At 48.1% G+C, this 26,855-nt stretch overlaps 2 protein-coding genes across 4 annotated transcripts in view; one reads left to right on the top strand and one right to left on the bottom strand.

The window, feature by feature from the left end:
- Nucleotides 1-26,855, bottom strand: part of LLGL1 (LLGL scribble cell polarity complex component 1) — a 363,828-nt gene that overhangs the window by 44,257 nt on the left and 292,716 nt on the right. The gene's annotated exons all lie outside the window — the stretch shown is intronic.
- Nucleotides 1,316-26,855, top strand: part of LOC133208630 (voltage-dependent T-type calcium channel subunit alpha-1H-like) — a 118,169-nt gene continuing 92,629 nt past the window's right edge. For all 3 annotated transcript variants that reach the window (XM_061346660.1, XM_061346651.1, XM_061346643.1), the window contains exons 1-5: nt 1,316-1,447; nt 4,418-4,551; nt 8,726-8,823; nt 13,718-13,877; nt 23,276-23,591. In XM_061346660.1, the coding sequence (XP_061202644.1) occupies nt 1,355-1,447; nt 4,418-4,551; nt 8,726-8,823; nt 13,718-13,877; nt 23,276-23,591 (801 nt within the window). In that variant the 5' untranslated portion in view covers nt 1,316-1,354. The remainder of the gene's footprint in view (nt 1,448-4,417; nt 4,552-8,725; nt 8,824-13,717; nt 13,878-23,275; nt 23,592-26,855) is intronic.

Genomic DNA, 26,855 nt, shown 5'->3' with positions numbered 1-26,855 from the left:
ATTTGAGACAAATGGGTTTCCAGGTCTGACCTGTTTGGTCCCCAGCAATGTGTTCCTAGCTCTGAATGTTCAAAGTAAAGCCCTGTCTAAAACTAGAGGGTTGGGTTCAGGTTTTAGGGAAGCTGCAGGACCTGACCCCACTGATTCCTCTCTTTTCCTTTAATCTGGCTAAATGAGAAGGTGTGTGTGGAAAAGTACTGATGGTCTGCAGCTCTGCTCTTGCCTAATCTTATGCTGTGATAAATCTTCTGCTGGACTGATAGAATGCCAGATAAAATACTTGTAAAGGCAGCAGGGATACATAAGGATGGGGTTTTTTGTTCAGGCCCCCAAATTGGTGTTATCAGAAGTAAGACGATGTCTCTGTGCTGCTTCCTCCATGGTGCCTCGCTCACATACGCTTGTGTGTTTGAAAGCAGAAAGGTTTATTCACACACAGATGGTTCCAGTTATTTTCCTAAGAACAGTTCTCTCATTCATGCTTCATTTGCAGAGCTCCTGTTTAGTTCCCCCAGATCTTTATTATGTTTAATAGCCAGACCAGCAGCAGTAATCATAAGCTCTGGGCCTATTTTGGAGTGATGCAAATCACTACTTATTACTGTGAAACTATTGATGTTTGTGCAGTTGGGCACTGGTGGGTCCTGTCAGAGAATGTGGTCTTCTTTTGGTGACCGGGGACATCCAACTTTGAGCCCTTTCCTTCCCTTTCAAAGCCTGTGCTGTGCACCCTGGGTCCTGGTTTGCATCCTGTATCATAACATTGGCCCTACCCACTTGTGCCCCCAGTTTGGGTTTGTTTTGCCTTCATCCTCAGTCCTGATGTAGGGCTCAGAATGGACTCTGTAACTCCTTGAGACTTAGAAAGCAGGTAGGAATGAGCCAACCTGCATTCAGTTCACTCTTTGTAGTGACAGAGCTCATGCTAGAGGATGTGTGGGGGAGATCTGCTGCTAGAACTCTGAGATCTGGAGATGAAGGCTCCGTGGGAGGAGGACAGAGGTGGCTGTGCTCTCAGCTGCCTTGGGCATGCATGAAGAGTGGAAGAGGATGGAGGTGGGGAGAAATTGAGATGGAAAGCGTAGCCATGCACCTTGATGTGCTTCTCTGGCTCTGCTGCTGTGGAGGAAATGAAAGGCATCCTTTGTCCCTCCATCTCAACAGGAGTTTTCTTTCTAAGGCCCTTTCCTCAGTTGCCAAACCCCTGAAACCTTAACAAATCCGGGATGTTTGTTGTTTCTTTGCTTTTGGATGTGTTAAATAACACAGTGCCTCAGCTTCCCCCCTCCCCATGGACACTTGAAGTGTGTGCTCTCCTTAACGCTCTCCTCTCACCTGGTTTGAGCACGTCAGCATGCTGGTCATCCTCCTGAACTGCGTCACCCTGGGCATGTTCCAGCCCTGCGAGGACGTGGAGTGCCAGTCGGAGCGGTGCACCATCCTGGAGGTAAGGATCCCATGCCATGCTCCTTGCCTGGGATGTGTGGGGTGCAGGGGGGTGGCCATCCTGGAGCTCCATCTTGTCCCTTCTTCCCAAAGCTCTTCCCATAGGGATGGTTTTCCCAATAAGCCACGCTTTGGCATGCAAACCCGCTTCTGCCATGGCCCTAGGTGAGACCCAAAGACTGAGTTGCATTTACCCCAGTAAGATCCTTTCTCTATGCATTTAATAAGGGTTGAGATGCTCAGAACTGGGCATCCAGCTCCAGCTAGAGATGTTGAATGCTTTTTACTTACAGGATGGCCAATGCCACAGGGAATCTCTTGCTCACAGTCAGTTCAACCTCATCCAGCTCAGTGCTGGCATCTCTTTGCTGCAGTCCCCCCTGTGCAATACAGCACTGGTGACTTTGCCCTCTTATTCCCTTCTTCAGGAACAAAAATTCATGGGATGAGCCCATTCCTGTTCTCCTCTGCAATGGAACCTCCCAAGTAACAGGCCAGGATAACCTGCCTACCAACCTTTGGGAAGTACATACCCATACAAAGCTCAGACCCTTGTTGGCCATCCCAAGCTCAGTGGGGCATCACACTTGTCTCTTCATCCCTCGCTGCATCCTGGCAATCCCCTCGCTGCCATATGCCTGCGGGATTCGTTTTGGAAGCACATCCCAGCAGCATCTGGTGTGTGGGCTGCACTTTGGCGCTGGGCTTCCTGCAGCAACCCTGTTCTGGGGTTTGGAACCAGCTTTCCTTGTTCCTAATGCATTACGTCAACGTAGGCAGGGACTACCGGCATGTGGTAGTGTGGATCTGCTGCTTGACTTCCCTTGGGGTGTATGAGGAAAGCCAGTGGGATCCTTCCAGTTCTGCTGCCTCTTGCAGAGATTGGTCCAGAACTGCCTGCAAAATGCCAGGAATAGCAGAGTTGATCATCAAAGCCTCTTGCAACCTTTAAAGAGTTCCTGCTAAATGCAGAACCAGGTAAACCAGGTGAATCGAGGTGCCATTAGGGGTTTCTCGTGGAATGAGATCGATTTTGGAGGCATCCAGCATTGGGATCATCTCAGGAAGTCAGGGTTGGTGTAAAACAGCACCCAGAAGTGGCTGGTCCATCTCCTTCACCTGAAAATGTCACACTGCTGGTAGCTGTGGGTCCCCAGATTGGCCATCACAAAGTGTTGCAGCTCTCCTGAAAGGTGACATTCCATGTGCCTGCTGTTTTCCTGCATGTATTCACCCACGTGGGGCTTTGTTGGTGGCATCCCTGCCAAAATGACCAGGCAGACAAAGTGAATCCTGCCTGCATGAGGAGGTGACATTATTGAATGGCTCTTTGCTTCCTTTTTCCCATAATTCAATCAGGTTGCAGCCACATAGCTTCCATGGGCTGTTCTCCCCAGAACAGACACACACGGAATCCACAGGGATCCCAGGCACTGAATCTGGAATCTGACTGATTCCAATGTATTGAGTACGTGTTCTCCTGATGGGTTTGCAGGCAGGAACAGGCTGCAAGTAAAGCCATCGTTATCCCTCAGCCTCCCACAGCTTTTAGGCAGGAATGGAAGCCAGAACATGAAGTAAAAAAGCCTGAACTTCTTTATGGAGGCATTTGGATGCCAGGTATTAAATGAACTGAAATAATGGAGCAAAACTTCTGTGTTAGTTTATCAAGGGAAAGGTTGGCTGGTAAAGCCAACAGGCAGAGGAGATGGTGCTCCCACAGGCACGCAGAGCTGCATGGATGCACAGCGGGAACTTGGCTGCCATGTGGATGTTGTGTTGGTTGTACCATTAATCCACTTAGCCTCAGTATGGAAGTGCCAGACACAGCAGCAAACAGTATGGTCATTATGGGCTGGTTTGGACAGCAGCTGTCATGGCTGTAGATTGAGAAGTTCCTGTGCTTTATCAAGTCTGTCACTCAAAACAGCAAAGCCTCTGTGCATGATTTCAAAGCAATCTGCATCTCCTGATGTTCAAGTTTACAGGCAACACGCAGAGGAGTCTTTACAACAGAGTCCATTTCATGGGGCCTTCAAGTTACCATCCACATTTTGTGCAGGAACCTTCTGGAATCTCCAGAAGGCTGGAGAAATCCCAGCTGTCCAAGTCCCCACTACCCTACGGAAGTCATTCTTTAAGTAAAGACTGAGGCGTGTTCTATAGGGCAGCAATGGATTAATTTGTGCACCTTTCATTTCTCTTCTTGTTTCCACAGTAATCTAAGCCCCTAAATTTTGACCTTCATCAAGAGGCTCCTGTGCTGGGCACCCAGGATGCCCTGAGCCTCTGCACCATGAGGGACTGCTCCAGTCATCCCTCACATGCAGCAGAACTGTCCTTGTAGTTACTGCTTTAACCTTCATTGGTGTGCACATTCACTCCCAGCTGTGTGTGGGCCTGTGGGTAGGAACCTGGTCCCTTCAGAGGTCCATGAGGGCATCAAAAGTGAAGCACATCCCCCTGTGTTAGATGGGACAAATTCTTTCTGGTCCCTTCAGAGGTCCATGAGGGCATCAGAGGTGAAGCACATCCCCCTGTGTTAGATGGGACAAATTCTTTCTCGGAGATACTGAGCCACCCAGTCTGGTAACACAGCTCCCACTGCAGGTTACTGAGACCTCATGGACCCAACCACAATGTGTGGGCTTTAAATGCCAGGAGAAACATCCAGCCTGTGCAACAGTGATGTCCTTCTGTCTTTGTCAGTAGATTAACAGAAGCTGCTAATGCTTCCCAGGCAGTTGAATGACCCCAGAGCTATGCTTAGGGGTTGCCATCACCCATCAGATATTGCAGGTTCTATTTCTGAGTTGGGTAGGTGGCATCTTGGTCCCAGTGCTTTGCCTTGCAACGTCTGCCGGGGTACACAGAGTGCCTCTGCGGTGGGAACGCTCATGTCTCTGCTTTCCCTTTCCCTGCTAAGATTGCACAGCAGAACTGACTGTAATAATCTTTTACTGGTCTCCAGGCGTTTGACGACTTCATTTTCGCTTTCTTTGCGGTGGAGATGGTCATCAAGATGGTGGCTCTGGGGATCTTCGGGCAGAAGTGTTACCTTGGAGATACGTGGAATCGGCTGGACTTCTTCATCGTGATGGCAGGGTCAGTAACAAAACCTCATACGTTTGTTCCTTGTCATGAAAGCAGGAAAACCCCAGAGAGCCAAACGTGTGGGTTGTCCTGCCTGGTTTTCATGATGCCTTGTGAAAACTGCAGGCTCAAGCCAGGGCAGAGTCTCATAAGCCTCATTTGGTTTCACCTCTGGCAACCACACTGGGTTATGGGACAGGGTACGAATGTCAGGGCAAAAGCCATCGGGTGTTCAGTAGCAATCCTTTGTTGTCTCTGTCAAATCAAGTGCATGCTGATCTAGTCCCTTGTGATGGCCAATGTCCCAGTGGTCGTGGTTAAGCCTGTTGACTCCAGGATGGATGGAAAAACACACAACAGCTCAGCCCAGCTCCTGCTAAATAACACCATGAGAGTGAGGCAGAGAGGCAGAAGTTGGCCAAACAAGGAGATTGTAGCCCAAAAACCTGGCTTAGAACATTGAGATCCTGATGGTGGAAGCTGACCAGAAGCTGACCCAAATGACAAGTGCACGCAAATGCCTCCTGAAAACTTCTCTTGGTTTAATACCATCCCCTACAGCTGCTTATCTGTGCAGGATGTGCTAGGAAACAGATACGAGGAAGAGCTGTGTGCTTTTGACACCAGTTCCCTCACACCCAAGGGAGAAACTGAATGGGCTGGAAGCTTGGTAAGTCTAAAACTTGATTCTATAAATAAGTGTGGCTTAGAAACCCCAGGCTCTCTTACCTGCTTAGGATACCCTAGGAAGGGCTAGACTGCTTTAATTATAGAGCTCTGCCTTATTTCTGAATCCCTGGGTTTCTCATGGCCAGCCTGAGGTTAATTAGAACATCCCTGTAATATGTTGAGGCATTTTTACCCTTACGTTAGTGATGTACAATCTTCATTGCACTAATGGAGTTTTGTTTTGCTCCATGTTATTTGTTTGGAATACAATTAAGAATGGCCTTACTGGATTGAATAAAACATGAGCTCTCCTGAGCAGAGCTTCCTTTGAACCCAAGTGTGGTGTAAGCAGGAAAGAATGGCAGGGACAACAGAAACAGCAGTTAATGATTGCTTCTTTCCAAAGCCTTGCTGCAGTGTTTGAGCCAGAAATAAGTAGGAGAAGGGGAAGGCTGTGGTTGCAGCTTGGGATCAGGAGTCTGCCATCCATAACCGGTGCGCAGACAGTGTTTCCCCACGCTGAACCTGCAGGATGAGCTCTCCTGATGAGCAAGCAGAGGTTCCCCACAGCATCAAAAGGAGAATAAAATGGAAGCAGAAAGGCTGAGCCCTCTGCTCATCCCTGAGCATCGGGTTTGGCACCAGGATCTTTGCTCATGTCACACTTGGGACAAGGGGGAAGGTGGCTGGATGTCCATCTGGCGGTTTACCGAGGAAGGCTGTGGCTGGTGTATGTTTGAGAAGAGTGAAAACAGCAGAAGCATCAGGAGACCCCAGTGGAAGCAACCTGGCATTGCTCAGGTTGAAGAGAAGAGGAATGGCCCTTCCCTGGCTGATCCTAGGCCATCTCCAGATGATTTGGGTCTATTCAAGCCATACCTATGACATTATTTCCCAGCTCTAAGAAGAGGGTTCTGGCCTGGGAGCTGGGCTGGCTGATAACACCAGTGAAGGGCCAAGAGAAGCTGTGCAATGGGCTGTGGTTCTTCACCTCTCCCCCCATCACTGTTCAATCCAGCATCTGCTCCTAAAACTGGAGGTGGTTTTAGGCAGGGAGCACTCTACTGGAATAACAAGAGTTGCTTTTCCCAGCAAGCAGATGGATGCGATGACGTTACCATGAAGTTTTCTATGATAAGAAGGGAAACAAGTGATAAGCAGTGCTGCCTGCTTGGTTTGTCCCATTCGGCATCCTCCTGATTTGGCTTACTAGCAGTGAATACCAAGGAGAGCAGAGGGGAAGCAGGGAAACTACAAAACAAACAGACCTCCTGCCTCTAGCAACAGCTCGTGTCTGAAGTTTGTTCCAGCACTGGAAGCCCTTTCATGTTTTGCTCGCCTCAGAAATGCACCCTGGACAATTTCAGACCAGATGGAGCTTACAACCTTTGGGTCTGTCCAGCAGCCAAGTTGAAAGCATTTCCCAAGCATCCAAAATGATGTTCACAAGAGCTGAAACCAGAGAGGTTTCTCGTGCACCCAGTCCCTGGAGATGCTGCAGCCTCATGTGATGATGTGCTTTGGACATCTTTAACTTGACAGCTAAAGCACTGGAAACTGTTCATGGCAGAAGCCATTGCAAAGGCTTGTGCCTCCTTTGTTTTCAGTACCCAGAGGTTGTAAGGAACCGCCTACCAAGTGTTAGTCCACCCAGGCCTCGTATCCCTCCATAATTTCTAGCTCCAGCAGGTTTCTGTTAGGCATTTCCAGGGAATTCTTGGTTTACAAGTGGGATACAAGAATAGGACCCCAAGCCTCGGTCCTTTTTCTCAAAGGTTCAAGCTGCTTGCAGATGGTCCAAGCTGGAATCTATCAAGTGTTTTGGGTTGGCTTCAGTGGGCAGTGTAGATCCTCCTGAGACTTACTTTCCAATCCTAAATGGAGTATCATGGAATTCCAAAGTATCAGGGTCAGAAAGTTGGTTTCCTAGGCCAAATCCTGGCTTTTCCATCTCTTATCAACCCCATTGAAACTCTAAGAGCCAAGTAAAAGTGAGGCCCCAGAAGTTCACCCTTTAACATGCCAATGGTTGCATGTGCTCCCTGGAGTACAAAACCAGCTCCCACTGGAGCATTTCATGCTCCTTTTACTTGCTATTAGCAGTTCAAAGCCTGTGTCAGTGACACTAAAATCCCCTTACTCCGCCACCCAAGGCACTGTGAGAGTGCTGTGTTGGGACCTCGCCAGCGAGCACATTCAGGCTTCACACTATTCACATCAGGGACTTTAAACAATGCTGTCTCTATCATGCTCAGCTCAGCTCCTATGCATGAGCTTGAAGGTGGTTTTGATTTATAAAGACTCACCAACTACTTCGGGAATAACAAGTATCTCTGGAAGGTTATCCCTAAAACCAGCCCCAAATCAGCAGGCAAATGAAAGCTAACAGGCCAAAGTCACCCCAGTGCAATGCCAGTGATACCAACCAGCTTCAGGACAAAGACAGAAGAGAAGCAAGCATCAGAACATCTACATATTCCCAGTCAAACTTCCCAGAGCACAGCAAAGCACCAAATACAAGGCTCCAGCAGGGCAGAGCATGGGCACATGAGCAGTGATGCACCTGAGCAAGGCTGGCCCAAAACCAAGCCTCCCTTTGCTATTGCCTGAAAACCATTCAGTTGTTGCTTAAGTCCATTTGGTGGTTGCTTCTTAATGGCGTGTAATGATTCCGGTCCATCCTCACTGCAGGATGCTTCAAATCTCTCCTTTCCTCTGAAGCGCCTGGTTGCACATTTCAGCTCGTATTTGCCTTCCTTCTTCCATATCTGTTTGTTTATTAACAAAACCCCACGAAACAAAAGCTCTTTCTCCATGGCATCCAACAGCTTGCTCACAGGGTTGCTTTTGATGCTGTTCTGTTATTTGAACAGGCGCGGTGAGAGATTTGTGACATATTTACAAGTGCTTCCCTCTAGTCAAACTCATAAATTGTAATTACAGCCATGCTAACTAGCCATAACCCCATTAAAAACCCAATGCTACACACATTTCCCACTCAGCTCTACAAAAGAGCAAGAAAATTGACTTAACATCCTCCCCAGCCTGGGAGAGAAATGTTTATGTGAAATGGAGACGGAGCATGGGAAAGAAAATGTTCCTTATTCTTAATAATAAAATGGAAACCAAACTACTTTAACGTCATTTGTTGGCTTGGTTATTCACAGGTTTTGTCACAGGGAAAGAGATAAGCTGGGATGAAAATACACTGGGGTGCTAGTAGGGGGTATAATAGCAGAAGCATCTTAGGGACTTCGAGCTGCATAGAGTTGTGCAGTGGAAAGGCTGTGGATGCGCTGCTGGCTGGAGCACTATGAGCTAATGGGAAGGGAGAGCAGCACGGCTGCAGGAGCTGAGCAGGTAGCTGGGGGCTCCCAACTGCTCTGATGTCTGTGGCACTCACTTTGCTGCTCCTCATTGTGCTTTCTAGTGTGTTACCTGTGCCTGCAGCCCATTATCCCAGGAGCACAGGAAGCAAGCATCCCACATCCTGACACTTTCCCTCTTTCCCCTGCAGCATGATGGAGTATTCTCTGGATGGACACAACGTGAGCTTGTCTGCGATCCGCACCGTCCGGGTTCTTCGGCCGCTACGAGCCATTAACAGGGTCCCAAGTAAGTAATGCCTTTGTCTGCAGCTTGGGCTCTGCCTGGTTCACTCCCCTAGGAAAAGCAGGGTGTTAAAGCCACCCCAGCCAGCAATCTGTGTGCTAAGCCTTGCAGTAGTATCCTGTTCTCTTGTTGAGGAGCAAGTTCATTGATTTTACTTTTTAATGGCAAGTTTGAGATCATTTATTATGATTATCAGTGTTAGTAAAGGGCAAGGGAGTAGATTTTATACCTGGAGGACCACATTTGCATGGCTGTTTTCCACCGCTTTGTGAACTCGGAGGCAGATAACTGCTCCTAGTGCAAAGAACATAACAAAGGTCCTATAAAGAAAGGGGAAAGGTCAGTTCAAAGAAGGATCTTCTTGCCCTGGATGGGTTCATTTTCCCCTCTTGGCTATTTAAGGTCTTTCCTTTTCTTTGTGTTCAGGATTAGAAGCACAGCAGCCTCCATTGTCGGTAAAATACCACAGAGGGTTTGCTGTCGTGTAGAACAAAATTGGGTTCATCCATGAGAGTTAAGTTCAAGTGGTCCCTAAATCCATTTTGAAGTGGCTTCAGCTGCTTGTCTTCTAAATCCAATTTGAAAGACCAACCAACAGATTGAAAACACTTCTGGCCGGAATGGGCCGTCTGCTGAGCAGTCCTATTGCAAGGTACTAATTCCATAGCACTTTCATCAATTTTTAACCAAAATCCACTCAATTCAAACTGCAGCAGCATTGTACAGAAAGCATAGAGATTCCTTGCAAAAGAAAGTACATTTCTTGGTCTTTTTAAAAGCCCATTTGAATGACACAGCACTGATTTGTCCTCATTGAGCATCCTGCCTGGATGAACTGCCTGTCATGTCTGCGTGTCTAGGGCCAGCAAAACCAGCTCCCCCAGAGGGGTTTTGGTTCCAGTGCCTCAGATGAACATGTGATGGAATAGATGGAATTTTACACACAGGACTCTGAAGTTTCTTTTAGTTATATTCTTCAGAATTTTTCTTTAAAAGAAAACATTAATAATCCACATGATTTTCAGTGACTTTAGGAGTTTAAAACAAGACCAAAAGAAAGAGAGGCTAAAAATGACGATGAAACCCTCCCGAGCTTTGTTTTCCCTAGTGAGGTTTGGTTACCAGGGTTTCAGAGCAGCCCGAAAGCACAACACAAAGTTTTCCGCTGGGATGTTGAGCACGGTGGCTCCATGGCCTCACTGGGATGGAAGGAGCAGAGGGATGCTGGCACGTGCTTGGCTCAGAGCCCCACTGAGGTTTCAGGCTGGGGTGAGGATCAGGCTCGCTGTGAAGCTATTTAAATCCACAAAGCCCTTCATAGCTCTCCCTTGAAATAGTGGGAATGTCAAGCTGGGATTCAGCTGTGGACTTACATGCCTATTAAACCAAGGCCCAGGGATCCCAACACCTCCAAGTCTGGGTGAAATCTTGGTCTGTGTCTACCTTGTGTTCTTCTGCCTTAGGAGTCTGATACTGAAGTTTTCAAGCAAGCCTTTTAGGCCATCTTCTGCTGTACTTGCTACTTCACTTCGTAGTGCTTTTCAAAGGATAAGCAATAGAAAATACTCCAATTTTTGTTAATAGTATGTGAGATTAAATCCAAAGAGCCCAATCCATGTTTAGAGTTGAGTTGCCTGGCTTGAGGGGCAGCGAGGCTGCTCTTACACCACTACCAGCATCTTGAACAAGTGCGAGGGCAGGATTAGTATTATTTCAGTTCCTGGAGGGCAGATAATCACAGACTCCACTTGTTGATGAGACACTAACTCCATCCACTTCAACACCGATACTTTTGCTGTTTCAGACTAAGATAATCCAGGGTCTGTGGAGAATGGATAGTGACAGTCCTCTGTTGTGCTGTATTTTTGCAGTTTCTGGTAATAACAGAGTTACATTTTTAGTCTTTCATCTATGGGGATGCTACAGCTTAGCCATGGATTTCCTTGGACATCCACCCCATCCCAGACAGCACACGGCAGCAGGTTGCACTCAACCCCATCCATGCCATCCCCAGCAGCAGGACAGTGATGCTTCCCCAGCCACCACACCACTGTCAGGAGCAGGGTTTTCAGCTCAGTGGCAGTCACAAAAGGCCATGGAGCAGATAGGAACGATGGCTGGGTCAGAAGCAATGAGCCTGATGTTCAGTCACAGCACAGGGAAAGCAGGGACCCATGAGGGATAGCCCGGCGATTTCTCCCTGTGATGTCTGGGCACTTGCCTGGGTTCCAGCCAGCACTATTAGCTCTTTGCTTCCAGGCACAATAAATTCACCAGCAAGATTATTTCATTTTTATTTTGTTTGTTAAGAAAAGAAAGGAGAACCCTGGCCAATAAAAACATCATCTCTATTAGAAATTATTCCTTGAAAATGACTGGAAAATGTAATTCCCGCGATTTATATGTTTGGCAGCGGCTGTAGTCATGGGATTTTTTTAATCATGGTCACTGGTTTTCTTTCAAATCCATTTCACTGCTTTATGTTGATTTTTCTACTATGGGCTTTAAACCAGGCAGCACATGGGGTGTGAGCAAAGAGAAGTCCTGCTCCTTGTTCCAGCCCAACCGATGCTCGCGCTCTTTTCCCATGGCACACTCGCCATTCTGCTGAGACCCCAGAGCACCCTTAGTGGGTAGCGAACAGATGGATTCAATCTCGAGGATGGTGCCACTAAACAGCCCAAAATACCAAAAGCAACTGAGCAGAAAACAGTTGTCTGGCACAGGGAGATCAATTTTAACCATTTTTGGGAAAAAAGAGAGATGGTATTAGTGAGAATGAAAGGGGGGGGGGGGGGGAAAGAAGAAATGCCCAGCAGCATCTTTCCAGTGGGAATGAAGTGTGCCTTTCCTGCTTTTCCAAAGATAGATTTGCAAGGAAAGCCTGCAGGGCATTGCTGTGGGATGTGCTCCTGGGGGGCTCACGATGCCAGCACGTGTTGGGAACAAGTGTTACAAAACCAAAACCTGTTTGCCTCCAGATCTGGGATCCCTCTTGCACTTGGAGCAGAGGTCGGTGCTTCCCATCCGCTGGCACCAGCGTTGCGGTTACAGTGGATGGCAGAGATGCCAGCATCCTGTGCCGCCCATGGCGCTTAACACACACTCATTGCCAGCACTGTGTCCCTTCCCTGCAGGGTGGCTTTGGCACCGGGGTGGCACGGGACAGGGTTTGGAGGGCAGCCGGCGGCACTGGCATGGGGCTGGGTGCCAGGATCGCGGCTCCTCCGGAGAGGCATCCGCTGCCGGCGCCAGCAGTGGGGAGCCGCACTGGAGCCAAGATGCATCTGAGCATGGAGACCTTGACAGGCTCTTGCCCTGGGATGCAGAGGTTATTACTCACACCTCATTATTTATTAGCACAGACTTCTTGGCTTGGTTCATCCACTCGTGCCGCGCTGACAAGGTAACGTCAGCTCCGGCCCTGCTTGGCTGGGCTGCATTTCCGCTGGCACAGCGACGTGAGGAAAGGGGTAATGCGGCGTGACGGGGCTCCAGATCCTGCCAGCGTTGCTGCTGCAGCCTGGAGGTGCCAGCTTGGATGGGCACTGCTCTCCTGCTCCTTCCAGCACCCATCCTTGCAGCCCAGCATCATTGATTTAGCAGGGGAGGCGTCAGGCATGAGGCATGACTGAGGAGCTGGCTGAAGGAAGAAGCCAATGTGGAAATGCCACTCTCCGTTCCAATGGGTGCCTGGTGGAGAGCAGCATCCTGCGAGGGGAAATGAAGGAAGAAAAGGCTTCCTGCAGGCAGGAAAAGGTGTTTACAGAGCAGGAGTTTAGTGGGATAAAATACCTCCAAAGACGGCAGTGTCACCTTACCCACCAGCCACATCGATTTCCCCTGCGCCATAAATGTGAGCCCTGTTCTCTGCTGAGCACCTGAGGCTTGGTTCCTGGCTTTATTCTTTCCTATGATTGAACATCTGTCTTTGTCTCTTCCTCTTTTCATTAGTGCTCCTCTCATCAATTATCAGCTGTTGAAATGATGGCTGGTCCGTATCTCAGAGATTCATTTAACCTCTATTGAACTGCTGAGCTGCAAGTCATTATTCTCTCTTTATTCCTGCTTTAGCCTTGAGTTGGAAGGTGCCCTCATGTGAGCCAGGGCAGCCCCAGGTGCCAGCCCAGTCCCAGCCTGCTTGCCCATGCTGCCCTTGACTCATTCCTCAAGCTTCTTATTTAGAGTGGAAGAGCTTGCCCAGAAATCAGCATTACCCTGGCAGCAAAGGTGCTGGGAGAGCTCCTGCTCTGCCTGCAGGTCCATGGGGAGGTGTGTGACCAGCTGGGAAGCTTGCACAGGAGGAAGGGAAGGGAGCAGAGCTGAGGGTTTTCCTTAGAGGAAGAAACATTTGCATCCTGTTTTCCCCCCTTAAACAGTCAGAATTTCCCCTGCATCCCTTGCTTGGCAGTCCTGTGGCCAGCACAGGGTGGGGGGAGTCCTCCATGGAAGAGGACTTGTCCATGGAGGAGGCCTGGAGGAGCCGCAGTGGTCATCCTACACGAGGCTCTGTATTGTTTAGGGAACAATGTGTGGTTCATGAGGGATGTTCAATACGTTTATAAATCTATCTTTTGTTAATTCCTCAGAAGGGTGATGGCTTGGGGGGTGTTCCTCCAGGAAAGGCTTTCTTGCAACTTTGCAATGTTTGTGTGGGGCCCATATTACTGAGAACATCTGAAAATCCCACCCTTAAATCCATCCTTTGGAGATACGCTGCTCCTATATGTGGCTAAGCCTTTTGCACTCTTTACCTTTCTTTTCAGCCTTAGGGCTTAAGGGTAAACACAAACACCCCAATTCCTCTACCCTGGATGCACTACTACGCTGGGAACGGTGTGGCATTCACGCTAACCCCATCAAAGGCCTTCTCTAACCTCTGTTCTTCTCCCCACAGGTATGCGAATACTCGTCACCCTGCTGTTAGATACTCTGCCTATGTTAGGCAACGTCCTCCTCTTGTGCTTCTTTGTCTTCTTCATCTTTGGGATTGTCGGTGTGCAGCTCTGGGCAGGGCTGCTGAGGAACAGATGTTTCCTAGACAGGAATTTTGCCATGTAAGTACAGCAAAAATATTTCCACCTTTTCCTATTTTCTCTCTCTCCCCATCCGGTGGGATTGCAGGAGCTTAACTGGGAGCACACATCTTAACTGGGCTGTCATCTTGACTCACAAGGGTCTTAGAATCATAGGATGGTTTGACTTGGAAGGCACCTTAAAGGTCATCCAGCTCCAACCCCCTGCCACAGGCAGGGACAGCTTCCCCTAGGCCAGGTTGATCCAAGCTCCTTCCAGTTTGGCCTTGGACACTGCCAGGGAGGTTCTTGGATTCAGAACTCAAGTGTGGAGTTTTGGGTATTTTTTGTCTGTAAAAAACCCATTTGTCATCAAGTCACTGAGGCTCTGAAGTGCCTTTGTCATGTTTTCCCCCTGTACCTGAAGGACAAAGATGTTCATGGTCTGGATTATCTCTGCCTGAGGAAGCTGAGATCCCTGACTCCAGGATCTGAAGGATTTAGAACAAACAAAAGCTTTACAGCTTTCCTAAAATGGCCAGTTCCCAAAGCTGGGAGGTGTGGGAGGTCACCCAGCACACCACAGCACCTGCCAGGTACAAACAGCACCATGAACATGCTGCTGAAACACCCAAATATGAAAGGCATTAAAGACATTAAAGACATTTGTGCATCCTGGGACAGGCATCAGGAATGGGCATCACATTTAACCACCTGCTCTTTTTGATGCAACTTTACATTTGGTTCTTCCAAGCTAGGCAATTGCATGAACCAGCATCCCTTAGCACCTTAGCTAGGTGCTGAGGGTGCTAATAGTTCTAATTGCCCTGATGAGCTTTACCTGGGATCAGCACCTCATCCATGGCTCTATTTAAGTTCAGCCTGTGGCCCTTAGCCCTCGTTTAGAGCTGGGCTGTTGGTGTGCCTGTCTCCAGCTCTTTGTTCCCAGTTTCTTTAGCTCCTTCCTGAGCTCCCTGTGTGAGTTCTGCATCTGGTTCATCGTTTATCATGTCTGGGGCTTCGTGAACCCTGCTGTTAGTTCTGGGTTCTGCCTGCTGTGTTTGCATGCTGTCCATGCAGGAACTGCTGGCACTGGGATGCCTCCTGGCTCATCCACTGTCATGGGGCAGCCTGGCTCTTGCTGCTCCCCAGCAGTCCCTCAGCTTGATACTGAGCTTGGGCTGTTCTGCACTTGCCCCTTCAGAGGTACAATGTAAGGGCATACCTTAAAACCCATCAGCACAACCAGAAGATGAAAGCCAAGTGCCAGCTGCCACAGAAAAGGGAGCTCTGCCTGGGAAAATCCTTCCAAAGGGCTCCTGTCAGAGGCTGCTGAAGATGTCAGTGACTCAGAGGTGAGGAAATGCCTGAGATCAGCTAATCAGGGCAACTCCAGCTCTGTAAGAGACAATAGAGCCCATAATTATATCTGTTTGCAATCATTTGCTGTCTACAATTTGTGTCTGGAAGACAAGCAGAGATTATCTCTCAGCTCTATCCCAGGTCCTGTTCCTGCCTCTTGCTGATTACTCCTGATGGTTTCCAGCTCTCTGAGCCTTTCTCTGTGCTGCAGCCCATCTCTGATGGCACTTACCCCATCAGAGATGCTGAAGGGCAGAAAATCAATGAGTCTGCCATGTGTGTATGCTTCTGCTCCTGCATCTTGATGCTCCAACCTTGCAAGCTATCTCCTGCATGCACAGCAGGTATCTGCTGGTCACCAACATCCTTGTCATTCAAAGTAACCCCTGAGCTCTCATTTAAGAGCCTAAGAGTAGTGTTAAAGCTGTGTTCAGGTGGCCCTTGTTGCACGGGGCAGGCGGTGCTTTTAGCTTCAGTGAGTCCCTCTCATCTCTTTGACCAGGTTTCTGAAATGCTCTGTGATTCCTGCAAAGTGAAGCTGTTAAAATTAACCACGGGGGAAGCATTTTGCTAAGTACAGATATTAAGCAGGCCCTTATGTAATGGCCATTAGCAGCATCAAAGGCATCACAGGGTTTGCTTATCAGGGTCTTGGTCCCGGTCACAGAAGGCAAAGTCAGGCTCCTTGCGCTGAGCCTCAGGATTTGTGCTTGAACAGGTAGGAGGTTTGTAAGATGTTTTCTCCTTCCCACCCCACTGCAGCTCTGTGCTGGTTCCTGGGTCCCCCCCCATCAGCAGGCAGTGGTGAATTTGGGTGGCTGTGGGCTATGTGTTGCTTTGGCTAAGTCGTGATGCCATGTGCTTAGGGATGGTGAGCGAAGGTACAGCATTCCAGAGGAACTGGGAGAAATTAGGCTCCTGGCTTGCCCATGGGGCAGCTCTGATGCAGGACAGGGCTACTCCAACTCTGTTGTAATCATCATTATGCTGTATAAGCAAAATAAATACAGGTTGTTCTGGTACCACCACTGACTGAAGCTACTGTCTTGGTCTGTGTTTTGCTGGATTAGCTTAAATCCTGAGAAATCAGATTGCAGTTGAACCAGTCTTTCCATTTCCAGCTAGAAACTATCCCATGTTGGAGCTTGGAATGGAAGTTTTGGGAAATCCAAATGGAATTATTCCCATCTTTTCTGTCATTCTTCGTATGTTCTCCTGAATCCATAGTTTTAGGCACTGGGATATGTAGTGGTCTTTAACACCTCAATAGCAAGTTGTACATGGTGAAGACACATGGAGTGATAGTAACAGGGAAAGTAACAGGGAAAGGGTTACCTCTTCCTGCTCTTGTACAGATGGTCCAAAATATACAGCATTGGGCCCAAACTATCAGGTCCTGCAGACCAGCAGCAGGATGCCATCTTCTTGCAGGACAGTGTGGAGATAAAGGCAAAGTCATGGCCAGGGTTAGATTAGACTGGGGTCCATCACTGTGGCCTCCTTCTCCATCCTTGTGCCAAGCTGCTGTGCTCAGTGTCAGTGCTGGATAGCCCAAACCATCCATCCCCTTCCAGGGAGAGCTGTGAGAGAGAACAAAGCCAACAACAAAACCTTCACCCGGGGGATGCAGGATTAAAGTTAAGCTCTGGTTTTGGCTAGGAGTAAACAGGATAGAGCTCTGTGGGAAAGGGGGAATGAGATTCTGGTCATTTAGTTCTGCTTGCCAAGTCCCACTAAATCCCAGTGGTGTTATTGTTAGCCTAACAATAGTGTTTTCCAGCCCTTCACTGGGCTGTGAGGGGCTGGAGGGTGGGCAGATGAGCTGCGAGCCCAGGATGGGGCTGAGCAGATTATGGTGCTGGCTCTGATTTTCCTTACAGCCCTATAAAGGGAAATACCCGAGTTATTGGTCAAGCTCACCATGGTGGTGGTGTTATACCCTTTCAGATGAAAACAGAACTGGTTTAAAGTGAGGGTGAGCATCTTAACACAAGCCAGGATGCCAGGCAAGGAAGGTCATAGCTCCAAAGCCTTTCTGGATAAAGGAAATTCAAGCGAGCTCAGCCCAGTGCTTCCAATACGGCTTCTTATCTGCATGCTGCTTTGCACACTTGCTGCCAGCAGCTTTCTGGGCCATTCCACTTGAAGGCAGGCATCAGTTGGAAGAAGGGACTTTGAATTTTGCCATCATTCTTCTTCCTGTGGAAACCATTTATTTTAAATCCCCCTTGAAAGTTGGCAGCTTCAAGTAAAAGAAGCTATTTTTAAATACGGTACATTCTGATGGAGATTTGGGGACTTCTTTTGAGGTGCCTTTCTCTCTCTCTTTGAAAATTGCCCTGTTTCAAGGCAATATGATATCACACTGGAAGGAGGTTGGATTTATTAAGGACTCCTTTAGTAGAGACTTTGAAGGAATTGCAGGCGGTTACTGGGCTGCTTCAGTAGTGGGTTAGCAAGCAATATAAACTGGAATGGGTCACCCCCCAGCCAGCTTTGCAGACTAGAGTGGGGCTTCAGAAGTCTCTGGGGGTTCAGACACCTCTTCAAGCCCTGGGGAGCTCGCAGTGGGGCACAACAGTGCCGGGATGGTCTCCAGTGCTGTGTGAGTGGGAGCTGGGATTTCACAAGGGCTTTTCGGTTGATCTGTTCTGAGAGGGAAGGGCTCAGTATTGCGTATATGGGGAGACCAAGTGAAGCCAGCAGTTTATAAGGTCTTCAGGATGTGTGTCTCCCCACAAATCCCCTCTGGCTCCCTCTTGCCATCATGAGCTGCTGTCACTGTTAATAAAGCAATTGGGTCACCCCCAGCTTGTCTGGGTCATTGCTGCTGGGGCTGCTCCTTGCTTGTGTGTCGTTACACAGAGGAGCATCTTCCCTCTTGTAGAGCCTTTCAAGGAGCTCAGTGGGTTGGAGGCAGGAGAGGGGAGAGAGCTGTGAAGTGCTTTGTATTTATGTAACGCTGCGGGACAGTTATAATGTGAGTACTTCAGTCTTAATTAACCCCATACCTGCTTGGCATTGTACTGCCTTTGGCTCCTTGGCTTTTGTAGAGCTGCGAGGAGGCACGCACAGGCAAGGCAGACAGCTCTGAGTTAGTCTGAAAGGTACTTCTGAGTTCCACTTGATTGTTCCTCCTGGCATCCCTCTGTGCTGCAACACTGGGTTGTCAGCAGGATTTCCTCCAGGGAGCAGCCTCCTCTTGAAGGGAATGGATCCTGCTTGGTGCTGAGTTTCCTCCACCTTTTCCCTTTCCTGCTCTGCTCCTCAGAAAGCTGTAGCAGGATTGTGCTCAGCATGCACACAACGTACTCCAGTGGTTGTGGAGGATGCCTTGCATGGGAGGACTGAGATGAAGCACAGGACGTGCAGGAAGGAAAAACACATTGCAAAGTTGCTGTGAGCCCAGCTAAAGATGTGCACTGGGCAGCTGGCTGAGAAAGGGGTGTTAATCCTTTCTAATGTGATAACAAGATCCATCCTGGGGCTTAGTTTCTCGTGTCTTTTCCCCAGAGCACAAGGGTCTTGAGATTAGTGGATTCATTGCCATTAAGAAGTTATTTGGACTGTACATGTTGGCAAGTAACAAGGAAGGAAGTCAGATTGACCTCTCCTGCCTGTGGAGGTAGATGCTCTTGGCAGAGCTCATTCTTTTTGTGGGTATTGGGGATTCCCTCATCCTGCAGGGCTTTTGTTTCTTATTCTTGCTTTCATTTCTTCTTTCCACTTTTTGGGCTTGCCAGAAAGGTCCTCAAGCAGAGGAGCTAAGAACAGGTCTTAAATTTGCAGGGTGGATGCTCGTGGTGTATCTGTGCCTGGGGCAGACATGGAAGAGGGAAGGGCTTGAAAGGGGCTGGGCAAAAAGGGGTCCCCATGAGACTGATTTTGGCCTCTGGGGAGGACTTTGAGTTTGTAAAGGATTTGGGGGGCAATTACAAAATGAGCAAAGCAGAGAAAAGGGAGGATAAAATCAGGTAGGCAGGAGCAGAACCAAGTCAAGCTTCATCCACCCTTCACAGTCAAGCTGTGCTTTGTTTTCCTTGGTTTATTTTCCTCCCACAACCAAAGTGTGTTCTTCTTTTGGTTCTCCAGGGGTTTGTGCCCAGATCTTCCTTATGCAGCTTATTAGATCACAGCCCAGGGCGCTGTGTCTGCAGGCAACTTCTCCTTCAGCCCAAGGCTTCCTGAACAGCGACTCATGGGGAACATAAAGCCTCTCTAATCTCCATATGTAGCTCATTAAATACAGTTGCAGTCACAGTGTGGCCCTGTCCAGCCTGCCCAGCTGTGGTGGGCATCTCAGGAGGACAGAGATCAACTCGGGGCTGGAATATAGAGGATTTATCTGTGATAAATGTGTTCTGGTGTCCTCAACATAAAAAGGACATGGATCTGTTGGAACAAGTCCAGAGGAGGCCACGAGGATGCTCAAGGGACTGGAGCAGCTCCTGTATGGAGACAGGCTGAGAAAGTTGGGGCTGTTCAGCCTGGAGAAGAGAAGGCTGCGTGGAGACCTCAGAGCAGCCTTCCAGTATCTGAAGGGGGCCTGTAGGGATGCTCGGGAGGGACTCTTCATTAGGGACTGTAGTGATAGGACAAGGGGTAATGGGTTAAAACTGAAACAGGGGAAGTTTAGATTGGATATAAGGAGGAAGTTCCTTACTGTGAGGGTAGTGAGGCACTGAAATGGGTTGTCCAGGGAAGCTGTGAATGCTCCATCCCTGGCGGTGTTCAAGGCCAGGTTGGACAGAGCCTTGGGTGCCATGGTTTAGTGTGAGGTGTCCCTGCCCATGGCAGGGGGGTTGGAACTGGATGATCTTAAGGTCCTTTCTAACCCAAACTATTCTATGATTCTATAAGGGACATGTAGCAGAGTCCTGCAGCTGGGAGGGCAGGCAGCTGTGGAGTTGTGTGTGGCACTGAATGTTGTCTATATTGTGCTGTAGGAGGAGACGCAGCTCAAAAGGGACCTCGGGTGGGAGGTTGGGGTGGAGCATCGTGCTGATGCGTCAGGCGTTTGGTCTGAGCGCTTCTATGGTCAGTATTTTTGGCATGGGCATGTGTGTGTCTGCATCGAAACACAAAACTGCTCCCAGGAAAGGCGCTTGTGCAGCCCTAGCTGCTAATTACACCATCATCCCTCCAGATGGTCCATCTCCCTCTGCAAGTCCAGCTTTGCTCTGGGTAGAATCCTAATTACAGTGGCCCGCAAGCTGTGATGCGATGAGGCTTCCTGTCCTGATCACTGCCAAAAAGTGCCTGTGATCAGGAAACTCCTGCTGCTGGTGGGGTGCTGCTTCCAGGCTGGTGGAAGAAGTGAGTTTGTGCTGAGTTTCACAGCTCCATCCGGCTCTGGAGCAGGTTTTCCTGGAAGATCAGTTGTAGTTTGGAAGACAGTGGAGAGCCACGTGCAGGTCAAAGAGCCTTGGTGTGCATTGCTTCAAGGGAAATGAGAACCCAAGGGATGTTCCCAAGATCACACAGGGTTGTTGGCAGCGCACATGCTTTTATGCGAAGGTACCAAATGAGACCTCTCCTGCTGTCACCTTAGGGACTCATAGAGCAGCAACAAAGTGCTGGTTTCAAGAGTGGTGAAGTCAGCCCTGGGGAATCTGTTTGTACCCCCGAGCCCTGTGGCTGTGCTACTTTGCTACATCAGGCAGTGCACAGCACATCAGGCTTCATCTGGACTCTGTGGGTGTTAGACCCCTTTCTCCACCACCACAGGGTGCAGAAAACCCTGATCCCAGTGTCTGATTTGCCAGATTTGAGAGCTAATGAGTTTCTTGGAAGGTCAATGGGATATATACTGGTGGCCTCTCAAACCTGAAGGCTTTAGAGGCAAGTGTCCTTGAGGCTGTGATTGCTCTGCCCTGGGTTGCATCATGTGTTATAGAGATGCAGAGCCCACCAAGGACCTCCCTGGCTGTAAGCAGAGATATCCCAGTTCTCGCCACATTTGAAGGTGAAGGAGCTCTTCTCATTTAAACCGAGCCCCTTTCAGTGTACCCACCGTGGTCAAAATAGAGCTGATGGGGTTCTGCTGGCTGCTTGTGAGTTAAAAGTTACTTCTCAGGCATCTCTCCTCCTGCCTCTGTTTCTTCTCTCAAGTTCCCCAGCTGTCTTTGCACATCCCTGTGCCTCGGTGTGTTTTAATCCTTTGCAAGCTCCCACAGTCCCCAAACTCTGCTGGTTGTAGTGTCTGATCTCCTAACAAGTGCCGTGCTAGCCTAGCAGTCCGGCTTTTCTGCAGCCTGTTTTAGATGGAAATTTCCTCCAAGTGAAAGGGATCTGTGGGAAGGGAAAGAGAAGGCTTTTAGGGAGTCTTGGAGGAAAGACAGTTTTCAAGGGGATTTTGTCTCTTGAACCTAAAGCGTAGAAACTGGGAAGAAGATATTACAGCTCTGTGTAGAGGTGTCGGAACACTCTGCAATGGGAGGGGGAGTAACTTTAATTACGAGTGAACAATGCCCAGTTCCTCTGTGTTACTCTTGCCTATTCCTGAAGCTGGATGAGCCCTCAATGCCCATCTCAAGTAATTAATTGACAGAGGAGAACCAAATTCCCCAGGAACATTGCTTAGGGTTTATTTCCCCTCAGCTCGGCCTTGCAGCAATTGCTCTCTCCTCAAAGTGCAGTTGCCAAATGACTCCTGCTTGACTTAGGGGTTTAGGGGACCAAATTTAAGCAATTGTATGGAATAACACTAGTTTGGCACTCACTAGAGCCAAATCTGTTCAGTAGTTAGAAACAGATAGGAATAGAAAATTGAAGAATTACCCATTTATCCAATACACACATCTCGTTTGGCCGTATCATTTGCGTGTTGCTTTTTCCCTTATCTCCTAACTGATTCTATAGAATCTCAGATCCCTGCAGCTCTGAACACAGCAGATAAAGCCAGCTGTAGGAATTGGCACCTTCTCATTTGGAGCAATGTGAGTGCTGGTGGGTCTCGCTACTGCTCATCGAACAGCATGAAAAGTCCTGGGCTCTTCTTGCTCGCTGCTCTGCCCCAGAGCACGGCAGGGGAAAAGGCACATCCCTGCCACGCTGCAATTAGAGCATTTGCTTATCTTAGCTGTAACAGAGCCATAAACTTTATCCAGGCCAATTAAATCAGACATGCAGTAAGCGTACAGTTTGCATTAATGTGAGCTCTTTCTTTCCTTATGTAAGTACAGAAGGAATTGGAGGTGGCCTGTGGCTGGATCTCTTTTAGTTAGTTAGCTCACGCATCACAGAGATGTGCCGAGAGGCAAATTTATTGGAAAGCTGCTTTGCCCTCAGCTTTCCGGAAGCACATTCTGAGATCAAAAGAGCCATTGAAAATCCTTAGATAGAAACAAAAAGTTCCCTAGATTTCTGGGAAGCACCTGGCCTGCTGGGATTTTTCTCTCTATACCCTCACGTTTCAAGTACCCTATTCACTTGGGAAAACCCAGGCTGATCTTTAATTGAAAGAGCAACCTGGTACCTTACAGGATGCAAAAAGCTTTGTAGGGCTGATGTCTCAGCTGCGGCTTGCTGTCCTCAGTCTGATGGGGCTGAAGGGCAAAGGGGAAATAACATACCCAAAACAGGGACAGAAACAAAGGGTGCTGTTCATAGAATCATAGAACGGTTTGGGTTTGAAAGGACCTTAAGATCATCCAGTTCCAACCTCCCTGCCGTGGGCAGGGACACCTCACACTAAACCATTCCACCCAAGGGCTCGTCCAGCCTGGTCTTGAAACCCACCAGGGATGGAGCATTCACAGCTTCCCTGGGCAACCCATTCCAGTGCCTCACCACCCTCACAGGAAAGAACTTCCTCCTTATATCCAATTTAAACTTCCCCTGTTTCAGTTTGAACCCATTACCCCTTGTCCTGTCACTACAGTCCCTAATGAAGAGTCCCTCCCAGCATCCCTATAGCCCCCCTTCAGATAGCAGGAAGCTGCTATGAGGACTCCATGCAGCCTTCTCTTCTCCAGGCTGAACAGCCCCAACTTTCTCAGCCTGTCTCCATATGGGAAGTGCTGTTGCTGAAACAAGGGATGCATTATTTGTTCTCATCCTCTTTCTTCCCCCTCCAGGACGTACAACCTTACCTTCCTGCATCCGTACTACCGGACTGACGAAGCGGAGGAGAACCCATTCATCTGCTCATCGCATCGTGAAAACGGCATGCAGAAATGCTCCAACATCCCAACCAGGAAGGAGTACAAGGTGGAGTGCACCTTGAGCATGGACTCCTACACCCCAAGTTTATACAACCCTGACTTCAGCAGCAGGAATGCCTGCATAAACTGGAACCAGTATTACAATGTATGCATGGCAGGGGATGTAAACCCACACAATGGAGCTATCAATTTTGATAACATTGGATATGCTTGGATAGCTATTTTTCAGGTAAGATTCTCCTAAAGATTTTTCTGTTTCTTTTATCTTTTGCTCGGAAAGACTCTGATAGATGCATCAGAGGAGGAAGGAATTTACTTGCACCTGCATGAAACTGCAGATAAAGATACATCCAGTAAATGAATCGGCCAATAACCCCCACAAATGTTGCAAGAGAGCATTTGGAGGGAATAGACATTTTTCCAGTGCATTTTAGACAAGGAGGAAAATACTTCTTGAGGCAGACAAAAGTATGGCAAGTTCTAGCACTGCAAATGAGATCGAAATAAATCCCAGGGATTTTGGAGAGTTAGGGTCTTTACTGCTGTAGTATCAGGAAATGGAGAGTGGTGTTAAAGTCCTTAAGCACGACTTAATTTCATTCTAAAGCTTGATAGCGTGGTTTGAGCTTGATTCTGGAATGACAGGGTTATACTGGTTAGAGTGGTATGCTGGAGGGAGGAAGAAATCTGTTCTGCCTATAATACCTATGGTGAGATACTACTCATGGAATTTGAGTGTCTCTTAATGCACACCTACACAGCTCTTCACTAGAGACCAAAGTGCTCCTAGCTCAGCCTGGGGGAGCCTTTACTCCATTTTCAAAGCTCTGGAACAGTGGGTGGCTCATCTACACAGTCCACAGGCTCTGATCTCTTTGGGCTGGCTTGTTTTAAAATGATCAGTGGACTGTTTTCCATTGTAAATTGAAACTTAGATTGCACTGTCTGGTTTCAATACCTATTTCTTTATGCTTTTGGCTAGATGCCGTGTTTTGTTTAGTCTTTCTGAAGTGTAGGTGACATCTAATCCAAAAAGACAACAAAAAGTCTCCTTTAGTTCTGTTAATGATCATAGACTCATAGAATGGTTTGGGTTGGAAAGGACCTTAAGGTCATCCAGTTCCAACCCCCCTGCCATGGGCAGGGACACCTCACACTAAACCATGGCACCCAAGGCTCTGTCCAACCTGGCCTTGAACACCGGCAGGAATGGAGCATTCACAATTTCCCTGGGCAACCCATTCCAGTGCCTCACCACCCTTACAGTAAAGAATTTCTTCCTTATGTCCAATCTAAACTTCCCCTGTTTCAGTTTGAACCCGTTACCCCTTGTCCTATCACTACAGTCCCTAATGAAGAGTCCCTCCCCAGCATCCTTATAGCCCCCCTTCAGATACTGGAAGGCTTCTATGAGGCCTTTCTTTATGATGAATAATTACTCATTCAGAGCTCTACATTTCATTTACGAATTTCCTTCTTGCTTCATATTAAAATACAAACTTCCATTCTCATCTGAGTTGTAAAGGGGTGATTGCTTGCTCTTAGCATCCCGTCTGCTCTCTTGCTGTCACAGTAGCTCACCTTGAATCACACTGGTGCTGGTGTCAAAGGCTAAAACCAAATCCAGAAGGGTTCAGGCAGATCCCAAGTCTCTACAAGGGTATGCTTCTTAAGATGCTTTAGCTCTTTCCTGGAGTTAGCATGGCAAGAGAGGAGCTGCCATGGTAATTGTGAATATTCCTGACTGGTAGTGAGTGCTGCATAAAGGAAAGGGGGAGATCAAAGTGAGAATGGTGGATAGGTCTCTGGCTGCACTTGCATTCTCCTTTTCCTGCTCTTGCATAGTTCTTTGATGGAGCTTGATGGATGTGCCCAGGAGGTCCCGTCTGGCTCCCACCACGGGGCAGCAATGTTCTTGCCAGAGAAAGGGCAGAGGGTATTGCTTTGCAGAGCGCCTGTGTTAGTGCATTGAAAATGAGCAGGTGCTTCTCGAGGGGTCCTGCTTCCTTTGTACTTCCAGAGCCTTTTTGCAGGCTGCATGTTTTAATTTCTTGTTGGTATTTCATTTTCTCAGCCTGAAAATGTGCAGTGTTAACCCAGGAAGAACACACCAGCGACCACAGAGGTTTCAACTGATTCCTTTGGGCAGAACAGAGTGTCTGGCAAAGTTGGATATTGTATCCATAGATCATTTTGGCGGCTGCTAGGAGGTTTATGATTGGGTTTAGTGCTACTTAGGCCATCCAAATGCTAAAGGGTATTTCCAACCAAAGACTCTTCTTATATCTTTATTCCTTTTAGAAATAAGGACTCGTTCTTAGAAGCTGAAAACATTATAACTCCAGATAAAGAAGCAGCTGTTGAGAGGAAAGTGCTTGCTTGACTTTGATATGGAAAGAGTGAATCATTACAGTAATAGGTGGGATGCTAAATCAAAACAATTGCTGTAAGCAGAGAACATTTAACAAATATAGCTTTTGAGTTGTGCTCTCATTAAATTTAATAGTTGAAGCTGGGTAGCGTAGGGTCAGCAGTCAGATGAGGCCTCAAAGCAAGTAGTGCAGAAAGTAGAACTGATGGCTTTAGTACCTCAGGAGCTTCCTAGTGAATTGGTATTGAATTACTGGGCAGAAAGCACTCTGCTTTGTTCTGGATGAGACGGGTCCAGCCATCCTGATCTTTTCTGGGGAATAATGAATACATGGTACTTTGTAAGAGTTACGGTGGTGGACTGAACCTCAAGGGCTGGCAAGCCTCCAGTTTGCATAATGGTAATCTTAGGACTCAGCTGGATCAAGCATCCCTCATGATTTATCCCCAATGAGTTGGAAATGTAGCATGGTTTACGAGCTGTCAGGAGGGAGGTTGGTGAAATGAGCCCCACAGGGGGGATTTGGAAGGAAGTTTCCAAGTGCAGTGAGTGCAAGTTGTGCCCAAGAGTTTCCAAGGGCACAGTGTGATACCGTGCAGACTGTGAACAAGCAAAACCAAACGCAGGCTTTGACAGGGAAATCTGAAGATCTCTAAACATCCTTATGAAAGGTGTACTAAAGCACGAGGCTAGCAGTATGGCCAAGCTTTTTCAGCTGCCAGAGTTTGGGTTTAAGCAGCCGCCAAGCTGAAAGACATTTAACTTCATGGTAGTGACCCTGAACTTGCAACTAACCTGACACGTGGCAACGGGGTGTACCAAGCAGAGAAATGCATTGTTGACCTTCCAAGTAGAAGTGAATGTCAGAGGCATCAGACAGGAGAACCAACAAGTGCAACTCAAAAACCTTAAAGTAATAAAGATGATGCTGCATCTATGGGTGTTTGAAAGGATAATCATTCCTTATGTAATCCTGCGAATGATTCATGTTTTGATTCCCCTCATTTGTTGTGTAATAGGCTAATTCATGTATATATTTGTTACAAAGGCACGTTCAATGGCAAATTATGTGAACTAATTAGCTTATTACAGGATAAATGAAAGGAGATGGAACCTAAATTA

The sequence above is a fragment of the Neopsephotus bourkii genome, unplaced genomic scaffold (assembly GCF_033783945.1).
Source record: "Neopsephotus bourkii isolate Nb327-2 ecotype Australia unplaced genomic scaffold, CSIRO-AGI_Nbou_v1 NB_39, whole genome shotgun sequence".
Taxonomy (NCBI): Eukaryota; Metazoa; Chordata; class Aves; order Psittaciformes; family Psittacidae; genus Neopsephotus; species Neopsephotus bourkii.
The sequence above is the reverse complement of the archived record's forward strand: the minus strand, read 5'-3'. Positions and strand labels throughout refer to the sequence as shown.